The sequence below is a fragment of the Chanos chanos genome, chromosome 8, assembly GCF_902362185.1.
Source record: "Chanos chanos chromosome 8, fChaCha1.1, whole genome shotgun sequence".
Classification (NCBI taxonomy): domain Eukaryota; kingdom Metazoa; phylum Chordata; class Actinopteri; order Gonorynchiformes; family Chanidae; genus Chanos; species Chanos chanos.
Genome location: NC_044502.1, coordinates 36,759,145 through 36,774,052, shown reverse-complemented (window position 1 = coordinate 36,774,052; position 14,908 = coordinate 36,759,145). Strand labels below are relative to the sequence as shown.

At 44.8% G+C, this 14,908-nt stretch overlaps 1 protein-coding gene across 1 annotated transcript; it reads right to left on the bottom strand.

Moving 5' to 3' along the window:
- Positions 1-1,328: 1,328 nt before the first annotated feature.
- ptpn23a (protein tyrosine phosphatase, non-receptor type 23, a) lies at positions 1,329-14,242 on the bottom strand. Its single transcript, XM_030781543.1, has 25 exons — positions 14,159-14,242; positions 12,625-12,699; positions 11,998-12,125; positions 11,792-11,868; positions 11,249-11,298; positions 10,929-11,060; positions 10,659-10,739; positions 10,363-10,494; positions 9,993-10,049; positions 9,751-9,809; positions 9,554-9,633; positions 9,315-9,429; positions 9,120-9,185; positions 8,888-9,033; positions 8,493-8,798; positions 8,241-8,395; positions 6,988-7,139; positions 6,705-6,884; positions 4,843-6,553; positions 3,802-4,785; positions 3,509-3,693; positions 3,287-3,391; positions 3,029-3,167; positions 2,793-2,906; positions 1,329-2,697 (listed from the first exon to the last, which is right to left on the bottom strand). Exons 1-25 carry the CDS (start codon positions 14,240-14,242, stop codon positions 2,104-2,106), a joined length of 5,907 nt encoding a protein of 1,968 aa, XP_030637403.1. The 3' UTR covers positions 1,329-2,103.
- Between the last annotated feature and the right edge of the window lie 666 nt (positions 14,243-14,908).

The following is a 14,908-nucleotide window of genomic DNA, read 5'->3' as shown; positions in this document are numbered from 1 at the left end:
TTGGGTTGGAGGCCCCCAATTTAACTGCTGTCTTTCCGGTTGAGTTTATGAAAATCAGTGTTTTTTTTCCAACACTGATCCTAATGCCACCTTTTGACATTTAACATTTTTATTAATTTAATTCATGTACCACAGCATTATGCACATCTGAGCAATTTAAGATGAGATTGTTCAAAAAAAAGAACCAGATTTATCAGGGAACAGTTCTGTTATGACCCATAATCTCATGAGGAATGAATTGGTAAGATGCAGGAAGCATTTTAATGTGTATCTCTAACGATATTATGGGGGACCACATTGAGTATGCAGGATGTTGAGCACAGAAACTCAGACTTTCCAAACACAATGTTGGGTCTCTTTTAGCATGAACATTGTCTGTTCATGGGCTTGTCCAGACTGCTCTTAGGAGGCAAGTACTGTTAATGGGATTTTTTTTTTTTTTTTTACCTTGGACCACACTAAAGTGCTGTTCAATTTGTCATGATTATTTTTCATATTGTCTGGCTTCCTCTAAATCCGTGAATTCTTGCACTTGCAGGTTGTAGAGGAACCCCTCGTACCCTCAGCCAATTTAACACTGATACATTCTTCACTCTCAGATGACACCTTGAACTAATCAGAGATGACTGTGCTGCATATTTGAATAGATATATACAAGTTGCACTGCATAATCTAGATGGGATTATTGACGAGCCCCACTTTAGTACCGGTAAATGGCCTACCTCTTCTCCTTTCCTTCAGTATCTTACACCTGTAACGGCATCATTGGAAGCATGCAGAGTGGTGGTAATGTCATTTTTTACCAATATTAATCTGTTAAAACATTTTTAACATTTTCAAACTGAAGTGAAGGAAACTCAAGGAGGAGGCCGTTTCAGTGTAGTGAGATGGGGACGGGGTTGCACTGCAGATGTTGGAGGAGGGAGGCAGAGACAGACTGGGTGTAAATATTGTTAGATTTGGGCCTACTCTGCCTTTTCCTCCTTCATCCCATTAATACACAGTGTAAGCAAAACTGTAGAGGATGTATGTATCTAATGCTCTGTACTATTTTTAACACAGGAATACAACTTTATACTAATTTGCAAATAAAAAGGCTTTGATACCTTTAACATTTTGTGCTCTCTCCTTATGTACAAAATACAGACCCAGAGATTATTAATTACTTTGTAGCCTAGGGCACCCCTCATGGGAGGCCTGCAGGGGTCTTCAGTTTGAGTGTGGAGTTCTTGTTCTCTGCTTTTTACAATGGGCTCTTCATAGAGAATTTTTTTAATTTTTAGATCATTTGCAGTCTGTTTCCCATACGCACACATCAGGAACATGGGTCTTCAAGATGTTGATTTTAATTAAGATAGATATATTTACAATGTTAAAAGAAAGGCAAGAAAGAATCAACTCTGTTAGAATGCTCTGCGATTTTAGAACTGCAGATTCTGAAACGCAAGTGTAAAAGCAATATCAAAGTGAATACAATGTATTTCAGCTCAGCTCCTCAATTAATTACCTTCTATGATTTGGCCCTAGATACATAAAACTGCAGGTCTTGATAGCTTGTAATACACGTGTAGACACTTATCTTCATAACAGACAAGTTGCACTGCAAGCAGCAAAATATAATAAGACCAGGTAGGAGCTCAGAGCATCAAGTGCCCCTCTAAATTACTACCATTTTGTGGTGAGACAAACTGCACGTTTTCTTTTTTTTTTCTTTTCCTTTCTTTTTCCTCACCTCTCTGTTTCAAGTAACGTAAGCATTTTTGAGCAGAAATGAACATACCTGGCCAGGAAGGGTAAATGTTGTAAGACACACCATCAGAATAGAAGTGCATGCATTCTGAATAAAGGACCAGACTGAAGATAAAGAATAAAGGCTGGAATTGGAAGGGGCAGTGCTGAACAAGAGCAGTGTAAACAGACTAAAACCGTAAATGGACAGACAGACGCACAGTGATGTGGTCCCTCAGGCACGGGCCACCATCAGGGGCCAAGAAGGAAGGGCTTTGGAGCAGCCAAGAAGAGAGGGTATTTCCCTGGCGAGACACACGATGGAATAGAAGCAAGAGCAGTAGGAGCATAGAGGAGCTCATTTAATGTGCAGTGTCATGTCTTATTGAGAGTCCAGAGAGGGTCTAAGCTGCTGAGCGGGTCATCACTTTGAGGTGGGCCTTGCAGGCCCTGACCCTCCTGAGGCTGGAGGAAGCTCTGCTTGCTGATACGCTGCTTCCCGCGGCAGGTGTTGTCAAGCGTGAAAGCCTCAGGAGTCAGGGATGCCAAAAGATCCAGAGACGATGAACGAGGAGAGGTGGTGGTGGGAGGAGCTGAACCTGATCCAGGTTGGTGATCAGAGGCGGATGACGTAGGTGTTGGCACATCAAATCCATTTCCTTGACCACTGGGTGGCGATGGAGAGTGTGTTTTGTCAGGTGAAGAAGTGTTGGAGAGAGGAGGACTGAGAGAAGCTGGCAGTGGCTCAGTGTGAGGGAGCTCATGTGGAGGCGTTTGTACGGCAGCAGGCTCCAACTCTTCACTGGGCTGCAGCACAGCTGGGGCTGGGGGGATCTGGTCCTGGTTTGGATCTTGCTCTGACTCAACACTCGGGGCACGTATGCTGAGCTTAGCTATGGTGGCCTGGATGGAACTTATAGGCATGTCCCCTCCCAGAACAATGTCCTGGGACTCCTGCCGAGAGTAAGGCTGGAAAAACAGGCAGAAAGACGGGATCACAAATGATCAGAGACTAAAAACTTTTAAGTCCAAATGGAAATGAGAGAATGAGTGAAGAAGCTCACTTTGACTGCTGTGCTGTTTGTTGTCTTGCTGCAGGGGGCAATGGTGATGCCATGGCGCTGTAGCACCTGTTCTGCATGTTTCAAGACAGCCTCATAGCAGAACTTTAGGTGGAGCTGTGGACACAGCAAAGATGTTTGCATCAGATACCTTCCGTTAAGTTCTATCATGTAAAATCATTTCCTATTCAACTCTACCTTATCTAAACTCTTGCTTTTCTGCTCAATCATACACCAACCTTTTCTTGTAGCATGTTCTTCCTTTGCTGCCTCATCTTCCTCACTAGTGTGGTCAGCTCAGGTATACCATTTCCAGCCTCCAGCTCTTGCAGGGCAGCATACAGCAGGCAGAAGGCGCCTGTACGTCCTACACCAGAGCTGAGAGAAATAGAAAGGGAATGGAAACATTCACGCTAAATACATCATATACGAGTCTTCCACATCATCACGGATTATCTTTAATGTAACGTTTAAATCCTCATTTTAAATTGCACTACCTGCAGTGGACCACAACAGGTGTATGTAATGGGCGCTGATGTAGATAATGTCCATGAACTTCCTGAATAAAGTGAATAAGGCTGCTTTTACTTTCAGGGAGACCTCTGTTCACGAAGAGAGAAAGAGAGCGACAGTAAGGTTGTGAAGATGGACTGAGAAAAAAACGAACAATTTTTAGTTGGCCTTGTATTTTAGATTGTGGGCATTGCGTGATGTCTCACAGCTCAGGCCAGGAGGTGAACTGTAGGTGGATGACAGTGCGTCTGAGACTCTGGTCACGGTATTGCAGCCCAATCATGCGCTCCACATGAGTTGGGGTGGTCTTCTGAGTGGTCAGAGTGAGGGTGATTGGCCCCTGGGCGAGCTGCTGACCTCGTTCAGTTGGGAAGTAACGTACCACTTTTTGCTACATACAGAAAAACATGACAGTCAGATCTGAAGTGAGCAATAGCCCCTTACTGTATTGGTTAGATATCAAAAACATTTATAAAGATCATCATAAGTATATCATTACCTTTTCCAGCTCCTGATCAGACACTAGCATAACAATCAGTGAAACCTTCTGCTCGTAGACCATAAGCCAGAAATCAGCGGCTGTGCCAGTGAGAGGAGCCTGTGTAGCAATGAGGCGGGGACAGTATGGTGACAGATCCTCAATGAAGCTGCCGTTGATGTAGTCGTCCTTGCCCGACTGTAGGACCACACGATTGAAATCATAGGGCATGACATCTTGGTGCCGATTCTTCATGGTGTAGCAGCGTGCTATGGCAATGGAAAGCTGCCGAGCGTCCTTCTCCTGTTGGTCCTGTAGCTCCTTCCAACGTGCATCTAACTCAGACTGACTACCCTCCCCTGTTGGATGCTCCAAAGATTCAACTATCAATCGGAACCGTTCCAGATCTGCATAGAGACGGGAAACCCTCTCGGGTGCCTGGTAGGGATCTCCCTGGATAAGACGCACACCCTCTGCCTTCTTTCGGCGTTCACCATCCTGAGGATCAGCCTTGGTAGGTAATAAGACATTAGCAGTATCCTTTGTGCCACCATGCTGACTCTCAGGACTAGAGGAGAGCAGGTCATCAGTACTAGAGTTCTGACGTTGGAATAGAGAGTCCATTGTAGGCAAGGGAGCAGTAGAAGATGGGACAGTTGATGGAGACTGGGGGTGTGGAGTTCCTACAACAGGAGTGATAGCAGGAGAGGGTCTCTGTGGGACCAGACCCAAGGATGGGGGGCCTGGGGAAGGAGCAGGTGAAGGGGCAGGTGAGGGCATTACATTTGGCTGTGGGGCCACTGGGGCTCCCGCTGAGGTTGGGATCATGCCCTGAGGCAGAGACTGGGGACCAGACGGTCCCACTGGAGAGGGGTGCTGCAGAGGTCCAGATGGAATGATCCCACCAGGTGGGGCAGTATAGGATGTGGAACCAGAAGGGGGTTGCTGGGGAGCCATCGGCTGAGGAGCCATCGGCTGAGGAGCCATCGGCTGAGGCGCCATCGGCTGAGGCGCCATCGGCTGAGGCGCGATTGGCTTGGGCTGTTGGGGGGTCATTTGGGCCGACTGATGGGGCATTATGGGAGCACCACCTGGATAGCCCATAGAGGCAGAATGAGGGGAAAGAGGCTGCTGTGGCATACGGATAGGATGCTGTGTCATATGTGGGGGCATCTGCATGTGAGTCTGTAGAGGCGCTTGGGGGTGTGGGTGATGCTGTGGTGGCAGGGTATTAGGGTGGACAGACAGCTGGGAGGGCACAGAGCCTGGAGGTAATTGAGGCTGAGCTGGAAGAGGACCTCTGGGCTGATGTGCAGGGAAAGCAGAAGGATGAAGGGTCTGAGAGGCAGGGGGCATTTGTGGATGAGAGGGGTATGGTAATGGTTGGGAAGCTGGAGGCATTTGTGGACGAGAGGGTGGAGACATCTGTGCGGAAGGAGGACCAATTTGTGGATGAGAAGGTGGGGTCATTTGTTGTGAAGTTGGCGGCATCTGTGCATGGGGTACAGGAGGTAAGTGCTGAGAAGATGGAGGCATTTGTGGATAGGAAGCTGGCTGCATTTGCTGGTTGACAGGGGGCATGTAAGGCTGGGAAACAGGAGGTATTTGTGGTTTTACATGGGCTAAATGTGGCATGGACACAGGAGGCATGGACTGAGTGGAAGGGGGCATTTGTGGGTGTGGGCTGTGGGCTACAACCTGATTCTGGGACACTGCATTTACTTGAGGATGTGCAGAACGGGAGTCAGGGACTAGTGAGGGGGGGTACCCCTGATTTGGCTGGAGAGCTGGCTGGATATGAGGAGGAACCTGCCTTGGGAATGCAGGTTGCTGGAAGTTAGGTGGCCCAGGCTGTCTCGGCTGGGCCATGTAGTGTTGATACTGTGGTTGAGTCTGTGGATGAGACTGTGGTCCAGTGAGAGGTCTTGGAATCTGTTGCTGAGCAGGAACTGCTGGATAAGGGGGCTGTGGTTGGCCAGTACTGTGGGGCCGGGGGAACTGCTGTTGAATCTGGCTCTGTGGTTGAGGTGCCTGCACTCTCTGAGGTGGCTGGTTCATGGGCACACCAGGAGCTTGTACGTACTGGGGATAGGGACCCACTTGTGGAGGCACCGTATAGACTCCAGATGCTGCAGGTGGTATAGTGTGATGTGGAGTGGGTGTATGCAAGGCTGGTTGTCCTGGAGCTGGAGTGTAGCTAGGGATGGGTGTCTGCACGCTATCCACAGTGGTGGTGGAGGGTCGAATGGGAGCAGGTGCTGGAGGTGCCCCAGGTACTCCTAGAATCCCAGTTGGCCCTGGATGGGACTGGATAGAGGATGGAGGGCCGTACCCAGACACAGATGGTTGCTGGGATGCCTGTGGAAGCTGTGGCTGCTGTGGTAGAGGAGCTGGGGGTACATTAAGGGGGCTTTGTGTGGGAAGAGGGGTTGGGAAACGGGGAATTCGTGCCAAGAGTTCAGGAGGGGGTAGGTTTGGAGGAAACTGAGGTGCTGCGTATGGTGAGGATGATGCTCCTGGCCAGCGCATAGAGGAGCTGGTGTTCACTCCTGGGAGGAAGGTTTCTGGGGCCAGAGGACGACCTCTGGAGGGGAGGCTGAAGTCAGGAGGCAGACTGCGGAGCTCCTCTGGCAGTTCTCCTCCCAAGGCCAGGATAGCAGCACTCAGCTGGGCAAGCTCAGGGTCTTCAAAATCAGAGGGATCCACATCTGATGGCTTCTTTTGAGGGGGTTTTGGGGCTGTCGGCCTGGGAGGAGCCTTTTTTTGGAGCTCCCTAACAGAACAACAAAAAGGGAAACAGGGGACATTCTAATAAGCAACAAAGAAATCAAACAGGAAGGTTTCAAGAAAATTTGAGCATAGTTATAATTTCAGTGTCTAGCATGGTTAAAATAAGGTTAATGTAACTACACATTCCCTCTTACTTTTCCAGTATGGCTTTTCTCTCCTCTTCCCTGGATTTACAGACAGTCTTGGCTCTTTCTAAGAGACGAGACGCCTTGCCCTCCAGGTCCTGGTAAAACTCTTTTCCTTCCTGAGATTTCTTCATCAGGTCTTCATAGGCCTCATATGATGCAACCAGCATCTGCACTGTGCTATTCCACCTGCAGAGCACAGAGATAACACTCACATGTGAGAAGCTGCATGTAAATCCCAAAACCATGGTAAAGGAAACAACTGCCTTGCAAACATGTCCAAACAACTTACTTTTGCTCCGTTTCTGCAAGAGTCTTGCGCACAGTGGCATACTGCACATTAGCCTCGGTCAGTGCCTTCAAAATGTTCTCCTGGGCCGCAAGGTTTTGATCAATATACACCTTAACTTGTTCATACTTCTTCAGCTGCTCCTCAAATAGCCTCTGACAAAGGGAAAAAAAGACAATTTGCTAGAGGAAAAGACTACAGACACTCATCTCTGGTCTGGCAGTGGTGGGTAAGGCACAACAATGGCTTTATTTTCTAAGGAGGCTAAGGAGAGCCAACCTCCCCCAAAAGCTGCTTGTCAACTTTTACAGATGCACCCCAGAGCGCATCCTAACAAACTGCATGACAGCCTGGTACAGCAGCTGCACCAAAGCTGATAAAAAAGCCCTCCAGAGTGTTGTGAAAACAGCACAGGACATTGTTGGCATAGAGCTGCCATCACTAGAACATCTTCATGGCATTCGCTACGTGAGGAGGGCTAAGAACATCGTAAAAGACATTACACACTCTGGACACCATCTGTTTAAGCTCCTCCCATCAGGCAGGCGCTTAAGAACAATCCACACAGGCACAAATAGACTAAAAAACAGCTTCTTCCCAAATACTGTGGCACTATTGAACTCAAGATATCTTCTCAGTCTGACAAGACTGATGTATTGCTATCATTGGAGTACATGCAATACTTTTTTATTTACATGTCATGTCATAAGTGCAATATTTACTCATATGTCACTTCATGTCATACGGGCAATATTTACTTTGTCATTCATGTCATTTCACTCATGTAATTTCATGTACTATTGTCACTGGAATACATGCAATATTCACTTAAATGTCATTTCAACCACTGATTATGTGCAGTATTCCACATCAACCATACATGTCATTCAGCATCCCAATACACCATCACTCCAAGTCACACCACACCTTTACTGCACCTTTGCTGCTGGCGTTTTTGCATCATTGATAGTTGTATTTACTGTCAATTGTATTTTATACTTTACATTGTTTATATTTCGTACTTATTGCTTCTGTACTTTTTTTAACAGTGATATTTATATTTCTTATTTTATTGTTGATATTTTATATTTATATTTTTCATATTTCTTACCTTTTTTTGTAAATACGTGTAAGTCTTAATATAAATGCACCGGTCTGCAATTTCGTTGTGCTTGCACAATGACAATAAGTTCTTGAATCTTCAATCTTTATTACTTAAAATTCAATTTGACTGATGGAAGGCATATGCCCAGTACCTTCATGTCAGCTCGCTCTGTTGTGACCAGAGCAGCTGTGATATCGTCCTGCTGGATGAGGTCCCTCAGCTGTTTCTCAAGAGAGCTCCGCTGGTCCCGCATTTCCTGCACTTTACCCAGAATCCTCTTCATACACTGAAGACCAGCCACTTCATCTGCAAAACAACACGAGCACAGCATGTGTAATGCAAAACTTAAAACAAGAGAATTTACTGTGGTAATTGCCGCTTAGTTACATCAACAAACACACACCCTCAGTGAGCTGAGGCTTGGGCAGTGCCTCTCTCAGGCTGTCGAGTGGTCCTCCAAGCAGTTTCAGGTTGCTGATGTGCAAGTTCATGGCCCTGTGGAGTTCTGTGTTCGTGAAGCTTGCTTTCTCATGGGCCTCAAGGTACTTCTCTAGATCTCTCCTCAGCTCAGCCAGGGTGGGAGGTCGGGCTGGCACATATTGTTTCCCCACCCCCTCCTCTAGGCTTCGCTCTCCTGCCTCATCCTCATCCAGCACGTCCCGAATCTCCTTTAGAGATGCCTCCACATCCGTGAACACACCAGACAAGGCTGAAAACATAGAAGAATGGCACATAAGCCAAAGAAGGAGTATTGTAGGCATGTCTTTTCTCACTGAGAAGGAAGGGAGAACCACTAACCCTGCATTGATTGAATGAGGCTCTTAACTGTGTCAGGTCTGACACTCAGAGCAGCACATTTCTCCATCAGCACAGTGGGAATGTTATTATACATATCCATATTATCCACAGTCTCAGGGTCCAGGCTCAGAGAGTCCATGAACTGCCTGGAGGAGAAAGAAAATTTAACATCTCACCAAGTCAGCAATAGCTTATTGACTGTGACATACAAATCTCAACTGCTTGTACTCACTCTAATGTCTCATTCTTGCTGTCAATTTTAGCCATGACATCTCGTAGCAGCTTAGCTTTTTCTTCACTGCAGACATAAAAGAACAGTGATCAAAATATTTCTATTTGTCTTAGAAGCAAACAGGACCACTGTACATGAAAACATCAAATCAGTGAAAGCAGTACTGAGAGAGATAATCAGAGACAGTAGCCTCGCCTGTAAAGTGAAGACGCCTCATGGGCAGCCATGGGAACAAGCTTGGAGAAGATGTCTGGGCCTGTCACACTTGGGTCAGTTGGATTCACTGGCAGTGCCTTTACCAGCGGAGCACCTGGGGCCATGAAAACGGTTTATTCTGCATGCGTTTCATTTAGATATAGATCTGTTTCTAAGTACCTTAATCTGCCCTGAATGTACCTTAAAGGAGATTAATCACATTATGGTGACTGCAGTACCTTTAACTGAAGGCAGGGTATCCAGAGAAGGAACAGATTCATGGTAAATAAAGTCATTGTCTTTCTTGGCAGAGTTAAATCTGAAAAAAGGAAAATGACATATTGACTTTTTTTTTTCCATCCAGAGGAGCAGTGATTCAATACAGCGTGACACTGTGTCAGACCAAAATGAAAATATTTGAGCTATGATGGCTTACTTTCCCCCTATTACATCCAAAGTGAACCTCAAGGCTTCTTGCACACTGTCTGGCTGGCCCTGCAGTGAATGACAAACAGAGAGCTCTTGAACAAAAGGAACTGGAAAGGAGTAGCGACAATGAGAGCTGGTAAAGACAGTGTGTGCAGTTTGATTATCGTTCAAATAAACATAAAATGAATCTTCTATACACATAAAATATGAAATGCAAAATATAAATTAGTGAATTAGACAAACTGATACCTTGGCCAACTTTATGGCCTCATTGAGTTTGTCTAGGGAGCTCTGCAAGTAAGCCAGCTGTTAAATAGGAAGACAAACACATGGTTAGAAAGACAGGGCAATACTGTGGTTTGGGTAAGAGCCGCAACACGTCCAGACCACGTAAACAACAATATAGTAAGAGAGTGAAACGATGAAAGTGCTGGGGGGCAGTAAAAGAGATGGTGTCTTACCCTCTCTCCATATTTCTGCTGTTCTTCTGCTTGTTTCCCCATATGCAGCTGCAAAGAGGATGCAGGTCAAAATGAAAAGACCAATGTAAATCAGCACATCTAGGCAGACAACTCTAACCACCTGCATTTCAGCACCTCCCACGTAATAAGCCACTCACATGAGCAATAGCAGCAAAATAGTAGATCTTCATTTGCACCAGCTTCTTCCAGTCTTTCTGGATCTTTCCGAGCATAGAGGCTGTGTCTGAGTTCTCCAAGGCACGGCAAGCCTCCTTATAATAGTCCACTACCTGAGTAGCCAATATTGAAGGGTTATATGACTGAGGCATTTCAGTACAGGATAACACAGTTGAGAAACAACTTAATTCAGATTTCTTCTCAGAACAGAGATACACTTTGTTAACACAAGCCTGAGTGATTTTTCATGGAAGTGGAACAAGTGTTTTGTGATTACCTGAGCGCTAATACGAGCAACAAGGAAGCTTTTCCTGTTGTCCAACATGGATTTTTCCAAGAGGCACTCTTGAGCCTGGCCCTGTAAAGATGGAGAAATTATCAGAACCACACCACGGCACAAAGTAACACTTCCAAAAGTAACATAAAGCAACATGAATCTGTGTATTTTTGTCTGTGTTTGTACACATGTGTGAGCAAGAGAGAGGTGGGGAGAGAGAGAGAGAGAGAGAGAGAGAGAGAGAGAGAGACTAGTTGTAAAAATGCGTACCAGCATAAGATTGATGTTAAGATTGAGGATCTGATGGCTCATGTCCACACTGAAGTTGTGACTGAAGTGATCCCTCAAGTAGGAGAAGGCTCCAGCTGAGCACTGAAAATGTGTGCAAGACACCTTCATACCCTAGAGTAGAACAGAAAGAGAGAAAGAGAGAGAGAGACAGAGAGAGAGAGAGAAAGAAACAGTGTATATGTGTCAGAAAGCAATGATTTAGGCTAGTAGTGAAAAGCACTGATAGCTATAATAAATAAACCAATGCTGTAGCATTCAGCAAAAGGGCAGGGGAAGAGCAAGTTTTCATTCTTTCTCACCTCTTCAGACACCCTGTTGTCCATGGCTCCCAACATTGAATGGAGCGCTCCTGTGGAATGAAGAAAATGACTTGAAAACCAGGAAACCAGTGTCTCGCCTGGTCCGACACAATACTCTGTAACAGGGACTGCAGCTATCTCAGTGACTATGCAAATCCAGTCTTACAATGAAGCTTCTGTGCTCCTGTCTCCTCTACGCTAAGCACAGCCAGAACAAGGCTGACCATCCTATCTTGTGTGTGGTTAACACAAAAAACAAGCCATGCTACAAGCAACTGGGGTTTGCAACAGAAGATCACACAGGGGAGTATGGAGAGGGGAGCCTGACACTGACTCTTGTCCTCTTTTCTCTGTGCCTGATGAATGATAGTACAAACACTCGTATCTCATTACAGCCTGCCCTAACCAACCCATGTAAACTTCTTGAAAATATTCAAATACACCAAACCCTGACCACACATGCACCACAAGCAAAAGAACCCTACCCTTTTTGCTTTCGAAAACAACGTGGGGGAGGACTCTGACCGAGATGGGCCAACTCACCCAGATTGTAGAGGATGCAGGCTTGCTCATAGTTAATGTCATCATGAGTAACTGTCTTTCCAGAGAAAATCTCTGTCCTGCCCAGAAAAACAGAAGTGGGCGTGGTTTATAGGTCAATGCTGGTCACACATGCAATCCTTTGTGAAAGTATGCATTAAGTTCATATAAAATGTTACGTGTGAGCATGGTAAGCTTGTGGTCCTCACCAGGAGACAGGCACAGCAGCTTCTTGGCCAGCCCCAAGGGGCACGCGACTCTGGAGGTAGTGCAGCTGACCAAAGTATTTCCGTAACGTACTGCAGCCTTCAAAGTCCCGTGTCACATTCACAGCACTCTACAGCGTAAAAACGTACAGAATGGTCGCATAGAGGAAATAACGGACAAATCACTGACCACCCTGTTCATACTGTGAAGCTTCCTATTCTGATTCTGTACACCTATAAAACAGTTTGTTTGCAATCTGTGCAAGCGTATAAAAAACTGCAATGCTACCACTAGTGCTGCTCTTTCCTGAGAAAATTCTCGCTACATCGTTTCTGTTTCAAAATTTAAGATTGAAGTATCTATTACCCCAGTTGTCCTTTGCATGTCTGGACTACTGTAAAGGGTTTAAACAAAGTAGAAGAAGGCAATTTGCACGTATGTCTTCAATCTGTTTCGGCATGCCAACCATCAAAAACAAAAAAACAAGTGTTTTGTCACACAACAATTAACTTTATCTTTGGCTTTGCAGGTTTTATTTTTACTTAAGCCCCACCCAGTATTCCTCTCTCTGCCTATGTCTTAAATCTTCCTCTCCATAAGTTATGACCTCCTCTTAAACATTAGCTCACCTGCCGTAATTGCTCCAGTTTCTTTAACTGCTCATTGTAGTTATCTGGATCCTCTCCATAGTTTTTCAGAATGAACTTCGGAAAGAGAAGAGAGAGCACACAAATGTCATTTTTCAATTGGAAAAAATATGAATACAAAATTAAACATGTCAGTTCATAAAGCCGATGTTAATGGCCATAAATGTCAGGTTTTAACGTCAAATATACATAATGTATAAATAAGAAGATTAATGTTAAACAATAATAATCTCTTAACTAAATTTAACTAACATTAATTATATCTGCTTTCCACTTCAGATCATTCTCCGTTATCAACATAAAGCTTTTCTCAGATGGGAAAAAGTGACTAAATGTGTCTCACATGTGACATAGCTAGTGTGGTCAAAAGAAAAAGAGGACATCCGCTGAACAGAAACACACCAGATACAGGTAACTAATCACTAATAGTCACGTGAAGTCTATGACAGCATCTACCTGAGATGTTTCGCACCCTAAAAGCACCTCATATACTTTTATATTTAGATCATTTATATAAAAACAACAATCTTCGAGATATCTCTCATTTCCATGTGTCAATTTTTGTTCCACTATGTAAGGCCATCTCTTCATCTTGTTAGTCTAGGCAGACATTACCGTCCGTGGGATTAGAAGGCTGCGAAGGTTCTAGAGTGTAAAATAAGGGGGGGGGGGGGGGGACAAAGGGCTTTCCACTTATTCAGACCAAGCTGCCAAGGTACTGTGAGAATTAGGACGTCAGATTTAGATCATTTAAAATAGCTTCGATGTGTAGCACTGGCAGTCAAGGAAATAACTGAGCAATAACAGAGTGGAGCAAGAGTACAAATTCCCGATCTTCCGTCGCCGAAACTGAGCATTGTAATGACATCATCTCAGGCTTGATTCAGGAGGACCAACATCAGTTTCAAACCACTGAGTGCTTGTAATCCAACGGAAACCCGTCAACACGAGACAACAGAATAGCATTTAAACCATTTTACATAGCTATGTGGCCTTACCTCGCTAGAACTCAGTGATCGACAAAGAAGTTCTGAAGAAGCTGTAAACAAACCCTGTCTACCCTAATACATAGGCGTTTACCAGCTAGCTGGCTGCTGGCTAATCATTAGCTTAATCAACATTCCTGAATTTCCTTATCCGTACTTACCTAAGAGGCAAAAATGTTTCGCGATAACATTATTGCCTGACTCAATATAACTGGGCATCAGCCAGTTACTCTATTATAAAACGCAGTCCACAAATTCAGCTAAACGAGAGACTAGATATTAAATACAATCCTACTAGTTAACCCGGCTAACCTAGCTGGATGTGTTAGCTAGCAGCTAACTCGCGAAATTATCGGCAATCTAAGTAATGTCGATCGTTACTTAGCTAGGTTGTATTAGCTAGATGACAATAAGTCTAACACTTATTTAAACAGATCAGGTTTATTGCAGCTCGGGGTTACTCCCTAGATCAACCAAATGAGCTGTCGTTATGAGAAATCGTTGTTGGCTGTCCAACTTGTCCTTCTCACCTGTTTTACAGACGGACTGAACTGGAACTCTCCTGCTTCCTTCAAATCAAGCCATATCATTGGCATTCGCGGCACTGCCTCCATTGCAGCCAGCTAAATTGCCGAGCTGGCAAAGGCGAAAAGTGTGTTTGTAAAACCTTTGGTCAAAGAGTGTCAGTATAAAAAAAAAAATTACTGTTTTCCACCTCAATATAGACCGATTCTCTGAACGACTGTGTCATGTCCTCATTTACACTCCAACCGGAAGCAACCAATGTTTAGGGCATAGCAAAGCATCTGGGGCATAGGGAAGGTCTTTGCTCTTATCTTTGGGAAATGTAGTGCAATAGCGCCATTTTCACGAATCTAAACGCACCCTCTAGTGGCTAAAACGAGGAAAACTCAACGGGACTACTTTTTTATCACTAGTAATATACAGCGGCATTTGGGGAGGTTCTTTGCTGTACTGTTTGGGCCGTGTCAAATTTCAAATTATGTTGATGCCGATCTGATAACTGATAGGCAATTTTGCACCAATGTATTAATAACATAATTTCCTTAAAGACAATTTAGTACCCTTACAGATAAAACACCCTCTACGTAGAGAATTATCCATAGTCGCTCAAAAACACATGGGCAACATTCATGTGATTGCTTTTAAAAAACAGTGGTGTTAATTGCCAGCAATGAACGGGGGAAAAGTTCATTATGGGTCGTTTAGAACTTTCAAAGTTAAAACTGAGAATAATTTGATGAAATAAAGAAAGAAAG

Excerpts from the sequence above, each read along its gene's own strand:
- ptpn23a (XM_030781543.1), bottom strand. The coding sequence starts at position 14,242 with ATGGAGGCAGTGCCGCGAATGCCAATGATATGGCTTGATTTGAAGGAA. Across the intron at positions 9,034-9,119 it reads AGCAAGAATGAGACATTAGA|GCAGTTCATGGACTCTCTGA; the intron begins GTGAGTACAAGC and ends TTTCTCCTCCAG. Across the intron at positions 2,698-2,792 it reads CAAACAGCACAGCAGTCAAA|CCTTACTCTCGGCAGGAGTC; the intron begins GTGAGCTTCTTC and ends CTGTTTTTCCAG.